The 7,772-nt window shown below is 39.0% G+C and overlaps 1 protein-coding gene across 1 annotated transcript in view; it reads right to left on the bottom strand.

Moving 5' to 3' along the window:
• Positions 1-7,404, bottom strand: part of RNF128 (ring finger protein 128) — a 188,247-nt gene extending 180,843 nt beyond the window's left edge. The window contains exon 1 of the mRNA XM_007952406.2: positions 7,002-7,404. Coding sequence (XP_007950597.1) covers positions 7,002-7,404 — 403 coding nt within the window. The remainder of the gene's footprint in view (positions 1-7,001) is intronic.
• Positions 7,405-7,772: the final 368 nt, after the last annotated feature.

Here is a 7,772-nt window from a genome sequence, read left to right as displayed (position 1 = left end):
GCAGTCCTTACAGAAACAATAGAAGACAGACACAGAGTAAACCCTCACAGACAACCAGACACTATGGGAGAGAGATCCAATAGATCTACCGTCTCAGGACCATAGTAGTGGGGGACACCAGACTCAATTGGCACAACAAAATACATAAAAGCCTTGCTCCACATCAAGTTTCTAAGATGCAGATAACAGTCTCCTAGTGTCAGAAGCTAAGAAGAATAATAAAAAAAGCAAGGGTATTTGGAAGCAATCAGCCCTAGGACACAATGGCCCTCAAACCAAAAGAATTAGTTGGTGCCTGGGTACCAATGCCAAACACTCAGGAAAGGATCAAATCTGGAGATACTGGATAGAGTGAGAGGGAATATATGGAACAAAATAAAAAAAAAACTCAATAATGACCAGAATTACTGGTAAGACTCCCAATACTATGGCCCTGAAATACATTCTGTGCCTGGAATAAAATACATCCCCAGGGGCAGGCTCTCAGCCCAATAGTTAACAAGATGTGCACACAGACCACTCAACCCAGGGGAATGCACCCACATACTCTATGGGAATACATCCCTTAGAGCAATAGATCATGGGACACCAGAGGGGCAACATTCACACTGAGGAAATGCAGGACAAATAGGAGTGCATAACTATGAGGGGCACAGGGGGAGGGTTGCAGGGTAAGGAGGCGGGGAGACTGGGTTAGCGTTGGACATGGCGAATGGGGAATGAAACTAAATGTACACGTAATGTTGAATGTAAAACAAACTCTTAAAATAATAATAATAATTAAAAATGATAAAAAGTAAGAATCATTTTATCCCTCACAAATTCTTGACTAAGGAAATAAACTGCATTCAAATCTAATCATTTCCTAAGGCAATTTACCTATAAATAGCATGTTTAATTTTCAAAAACTGTCATGCTCAGCAAGCAAGTACTTAATATGTTTTGAATTTTCTGCTTGGATAGCTCAAGAGTCCTGACTTTTCTTACACATCTGGGACAGAAGCAGCACTTGGAAAAAGTTGTTAAGAAGTTACTTAGTTAAGGACACCTTAAGCAGATATTCTATTTCCAATCCCACCAAAATGCCCAGTCAAAGCCCACAGCAAACTGGGAAACTGAATTAATGGCTTACTTTCAAGTACTAGGCTAGTTAAGGAGTTCTGGTGGCATAGTGGTTAAAGCATTCGGCTGCTAACCAAAAGGTCGGTGGTTCAAACCACCAGTTGATCAATGGGAGAAAGAGCCTTGGAAACTCCATGAGGCAGTTCTACTCTGACCTATAGGGTCACTATGAATCAGAATTGATTTGATGGCAGTGAGTTTGTTTTTTTGGAGTACTAGGCTATTTACTAGGAGCTCTGGTAGTCTAGCACCTAAGGCATTTGACTGCTAACCAGAAGGCTGGCGGTTCAAACCCACCAGCCACTCCTTGGGAAGAAGGTTGGCCAATCCTACTGCTGTAGTGATACTGCCTTGGAAACCCAAAGAGGGGTCGCTATGAGTCAGGGCCGACTGGACGGCACATAACAACAACAACAACAGGCTATTTACTGGGAGCTCTGGGGGTGTAGTGCTTAAAGCATTTGACTGCTAACCAGAAGGCTGGCCATTCAAACCCACCAGCACCTCCTTGGAAGGAAGACTGGGGAATCTACTTCCATAGAGATACCGGGTCATAAATCAAGGAGGGGTAGCTATGAGTCAAATTGACTCAACTCTACTACAGTGAGTTTCTGGTTTAGTCTATTTACTAAGGAGCTCTGGTGGTGTAGTGGTTAAGGCATTTGACTGCTAATCAAAAGGCTGGTGGTTTGGAACCCACCAGCTGCTCCATGGAAGAAAGATGAGGCAGTCTGCTTCCGTAAAGATTTACAGCCTTGGAAACCCAATGGGGGTCACTGTGAGTTGGAATCAACTCAATGACAGTGAGTTTGGTTTGAGTTTGGAGGCCATTTACTATTCCTCGTCAGAGGGAACACTTCTCAGACTAAAGTCCCCTTCAGAAAAAGAATCCTGCTAGTAGGGAGGCTATAAATCCACTGGACCCAGGAGTAAGAGCATTCTGCATCCACATGAAACTATGGTAGGTGAGGGAAGCAGCAGTATCTCATAGGCTTGTTGGGGCACTTGGAGGCAGCCTATAGGTGAGGAGACACAGAAATGGAAAAAGACATGGGGAAAGAGAGAGTATTTTCACATTAGTAAGAGAGTGGGCATAGTGGATTTTCAGTGAAAAGAGACAAGCAATCCCTGACATCCTGGACCTCGCCTGGCACTATCAGTTGGGCCTTGGTGAGTAGGAACCATCTCACTAACATCAGACAAAGCCACTTTGTGACCATGATAGGTCAAGATAAAAACAAGACCACTCCACGGTCATATCTGAACACAGTCAAATATGAACATTGTCCAAGCCACAAAGATGACCAAATATCCACCTCTCTTGTCTTACATGAGTGACTGCTGCTTCTTTACCAATTATAACTTTAACTCACTGCTGTTGAGTTGGATCTGACTCAGCGAGCCCTCCTTGGGATTCCAAGGCAATATCACTATGGAAGTAGATAACCTGGTTAAGCTTCCTTCCGAGGAGTGGCTGGTGTTCTTGAACCGCCGGCCTTCTGGTTAGCAGTCAAATGCCTTAGGCACCACAGCTTTAGCCTAGTGCTAGTCATACTTTCTCCTAGGTAAGACTTAAGATATTCAATCACAGAATTACCCCTGCTTCCTGACAACATCCAAATCCAGAACAAAGCCTTCTAGAGTGTGACCAGTTCATCCCAGCTTGCCCAATAATTTCTTGTTTTTAGCACTGAAACTCCCATGGTCCAGGAAGTGCTCAGTTTTAGGCAAACTGGGACAGTTGATATCATGGATTCAATTCCCCCCACCCCGAAAATATATATATATATGTGTCAACATGGCTGGGCCATGATTCAGTAGTTTGGCAGTTACATAATGATGTAATTTGTCAGTTATATAATGATGCAATCATTATCCATGATGTGATCTGATGTGATCAGCCAATCAGTTGTAAGGGTATTAGGGTGGGATTTAACACCCTTAATCAAGTCATAGCTCTGATCCAATGGAAGGAGAGTTCTGAGGTGTGGCCTGCATCACCTTTTATCTTACAAGGGATAAAAGGAGAGAGAAGGGAACAGAGAGGGATATGACTAAGATTAAGAAAGAAGAACTGGGAGTGGAGTGCATCCTTTGGACTCAGTGTCCTTGTGCTGAGAACCTCCTAGACCCAGGTGCAGATTGATGCCAAGACACTTGGAGATCTCCAAGGAATGTTGGGCCCACAGATGTTGAAAGGAGACAAGGCTCTTCCTCCAGTGCCAACAGAGAAAAGCCTTCCCCTCGAGTTGGTGCTCTGAATTTGGACTTCTAGCCTCCTAAACTGTAAGAGAATAAATTTCTGTTTGTTAAAGCCATCCACTTGTGGTATTTCAGTTATAGCAGCCCTAGAGAACTAAGATAGTTGGCTCACTTCTTTATATCCTTTCCCAAATCACCTAAAAGATGCCCAAATCTCATAATAAGTCCTTTCTAACACACTCTTACTAAGATGCCCATGGTTTTCCATGGTGTGTCTTCTCCCTAGCTCCAACAAATAATAAACCCAACCTTTAAACAACAGGCCTATTCCTAGTGGTCTTTGGCTGGAGGGCATTGATATCAGTAAAAAGCAAAGAATACCACACTGAGGAAGGGTTTAGTAAGATCTTCTGGGAATGCATGGTATTATTTCATATTTTTTTGCCAACATCATAATTCAAAGGCATCAACTCTTCTTCTTCAGTCTTCCTTATTCACTACATGCATATGAGGTGACTGAAAATACCATGGCTTGGGCAGGTACACTTTAGTCATCAAAGTGACTTTTTTGCCTTTCAACACTTTAAAGAGGTCTTTTGTAGCAGATTTGCCCAATGCCAGAAGAATAAACAAATCTGTCTTTGAAGAAATACAGCCAGAATGCTCCTTAGAAGTGAGGATGGCAAGACTTTGTCTCATGTACTTTGGACCTGTTATCAGGAGGGACCAGTCCCTGGAGAAGGACATCAAGCTTGGTAAAGTAGAGGGTCACAGAAAAAGAGGAAGACCTTCCACTAGATGGGTTGAAATAGTGGCTGCAACATTGGGCTCAAACATAGCAATGGTTGTGAGGATGGTGTAGGATTGGGCAGTATTTTACTTTGTTGTACAAAGGGTTGCTGTGAGTTGGAACCAACTTGAAGGCACCTAACAACAAAAAATTAAGGCTTAGCTTGGAAACATAAGACTGAAGGAATGAAGAGGTAAAGGGAGCCAGTGAAGAGTTGGAAGGTGCCACAGTTCTGAGGGGCTAGAGTGTAGTTTTCTAAAAAAGTGGTTTTTAGGGATGCTAAAAGATGATGAGAGGGGAGAGAAGGCAAAGTCATGCACTTTGGGAGGAGGAGGAGAGAATGACTTGTTGCCCCCACCTTCCATACTAAAATGAAACATTAATGAAAAGACTTCAAAAACAAACAAAAATTTCACTTATGTTATAGAATAATGACTGTCCTTAATGATCTAAAGGCTGATCAATCCCCACTTCCTCTCTTATGTTTGTTAACTGTCTCATATCACAGTTTCTACACAAGGGAAATTTGGGGGAAGGAAGAAAAAAAACTAATAATGATGTACTAGTTGAACGATCTTATAATGCAAAACTCTAAAACTACAATTCTAATTGTTTATTAAAGATCAATATTCATTCTACAGCATGGTTGTACCTTGAAAACATTATTCTGAGTAAAATAAGACAATCACAAAAAGGACAGTAGTATATGATCCCACTTCTATGAAATATCTAAAATATGCAAATATATAAAGACCAAAGTTCATTAGGTTACCAGGGGCAAGAGAGAGGGGAAAAGGGGGAATCATTGCTCAAAGGCATTGAGTTTCTATTGAGGGTGATGGGAAAAAATTGGAAATGGATAGTTGCACAACATGATGAATTATGTCACTGAATTGTACTTGTAACATGTTGAAATGGTAATATTTTATAATATATATTTTTACCACAATGAAACAAAGATTAATATTCCTTAAATAAAATGAAGTCCCTAGAACAGTGCCTGGCATGTAGTAAGTGTCAATAAATGTTAACTATTACAGTTTTCTCATTAGGCTAGTCTAAAGTAATTTTTATTAATGTGCTGATTTTAAAACAGGAGCAATGCTGTAGCTTTTAAAAGATGTTTTTAATCATGTCTCCTTGATTATACTGGAGGTATATACTGAATGATCTGTCTAACTGCCTCCTTTTTTAAACTTTGTTCAGAGCCACATGCTCAAATACCTAACTGTGCATCGGCCTTTTGGTGAGATTTACTCTAAGTGAATTTCCGTGGATCTATTAAATTCAGTGGTTGAGTATCTGTCCGCTTTCCATTAGGTGTTGGCCCTTACTTCCTGTTGTAAAGCAAGTTTGGAGAACTGGACTACTATTTAGTTTGATACTCTTTATGCTTTAAAAATAGTAGGGGAATGAACAAGCAGAATGTGATTGTCCATGCAAAGGAAACCTAGAGTACACAGAACTGCTAAATTAAATATACAGAAAGTAGGTTACTTATAAAAGATTTTATTCTCAATTTCCATCAGAAAGCTGCCTCATTCTATTTCCACAAAAATGAAAGTCACTTCCAAAAACATAGGAATGTGCAGAGAACGCTTAAGAAAGCTCCTGCCTTGAAGAAAAAAAAAAAAAAAGAATGCCCAAGTTCTGGCAATGTCCAGGATGCACCACAAAAGGTAGAATGTAGTGTTGTGTATATTTACAATAAATTTGTGCTTCTGAGAGACCATCTTACCTGTTTTTTCAATACCAAAAGAACCAAGCAGCTTACTTTACAAACATTAGTATGAAACTGCCACATTGTATGTATACAACCTGGAATGATCAAACCAACCTGCCATTCTTAACATAACTGATTCTCTCTCTGTTACAATTCTGAAATTTGTTTAATTTCATTTGCATTAGTTTTCTTAGAGGCCAAAATTGGTGCTATTAGCATCAATTATGCATTCATTTACTGTTAGCTCTTTCCTTGTTTGAAATTATTCTGACTTTTTTCTTTTGCCAAATCTGGGACAAAAAATACACATACCCATAATACAGAAAACTTGGACCAGAAGCCTACTTCTTCCTTTTTTAAAAGTACTTGGAAAGTAGCACTTTTACAAAATGCAATAAAAATAAAAATTCTCAGAAGTCAATTCCTTTCACAGTTAATAAATTCCATTATTCTATGTACTTAAGAAATGATAAGTAAACACTTCTAAGGAAAATTACAATTTCATTCTGCTTCCACCATAATGATTCTTACAGAATAATTTTATATGTACCAGTCCCACAAATAGACTCAAATCCTACATGCATACAGCATATAGTTGAATTATCATTTCTGCAAATATTTTGCACACTTACAATATGCTATTGTTTAATCATAATAATGAATCTGTTTTTCAGGTACCACATACTTAAATAAATACAATCATTTTTTTTGCAGGAGAAAGTGAATTAAACTGAAAAGTACAAATAATGAATTTAATGTTTTCTTTCCTTTGAAAGGCAGAGACACAGTTTATTAACACAGCAATTATATAATGTTGTTGTTGTTGTTTGCCCCGACTCATAGCGACCCCTCCTTGGGTTTCCGAGGCAGTATCACTACGGAAGTAGGATTGCCCAACCTTCCTTCCGATTATATAATACACACTTAAAAAACAAACACAACTAAGAAAACCTGAGAGAAAAGAACCACTTGACAAATTGCTATTGTCCTTGGACAAATTCATTAAAAATATTAACTGTAGAGCAATTTCTAAGTAGTTCAAGGCAAGTAAATGTAAAGTAAAATAGTTTTACAACTTATTGCCAAGTCCTAGGGTAATTCTAGATAGAAATACTGTTTTAAGATAAACAAAGACATTAACCTTCTTTGGGAATTATTACTTACCAAAATTAGCCATCTGTATCGTTTGGTTGCCAGTCTCTGGAACATTATAAATCACAACAGCATCAGCATTTTTTCTGCCTGCTGCTTGAATTTTTTCTGAAAATGTACAATTACCTCTTTCTATCAGCGCAATCCAGGGCTTCTTGGTATTAGTAAACTCAGTGTTGTAGTCACAAGCCTGGTAGTTATTGTTCTTAGGGATACCCACTAACCCCATAGCATTAGTCACTGGTGAAGCTAGTCCATAAACACCACATTCACATGTCTCTGTTGTAGTATAGTTGCTGGTTTCATTGTAATAAGTCACAGTCACATAGGCATTCATTGAAAAAGATGCTGTAATCTTAAATAGAAAGCAAATTACAAGAAGCAGAAAAAAACTAGACTTATTCTCCTGGTTCATTGCTCGTTCATTTGAGCATAAAATTTAAGATGTCTGCTGATATTTCTAACTATCAGTCACCATTGTCCACTCAACGTCCCTGCTAAGCAGAAGTCTGAAATTTCAGCAAGTAGGTAACTGATCTCACCTGTAACAACATAAGCTCTGAATACATCAGCTCTGTTTCACTTTATCTAAATTCCCCTTTGCCTGCCCCTCCTCCAAATGTACACATACGTAACCCTTAACCAGGACTATCTTAGCAATAAATAACACAATCAACTTTATTCTACATGTCAATTTATCAGGATTGGATGACTTCCCTGCACTGAGGATTTTTTTTTTTTTCTTTCTTTCTTTCTTACTGTTTCAGCTAATGCACTTTCATA

Source organism: Orycteropus afer, unplaced genomic scaffold (genome assembly GCF_000298275.1).
Source record: "Orycteropus afer afer isolate SDZICR_OR568_19922 unplaced genomic scaffold, OryAfe1.0 scaffold00336, whole genome shotgun sequence".
Classification (NCBI taxonomy): domain Eukaryota; kingdom Metazoa; phylum Chordata; class Mammalia; order Tubulidentata; family Orycteropodidae; genus Orycteropus; species Orycteropus afer.
This window is presented reverse-complemented; position numbering and strand designations above follow the sequence as displayed.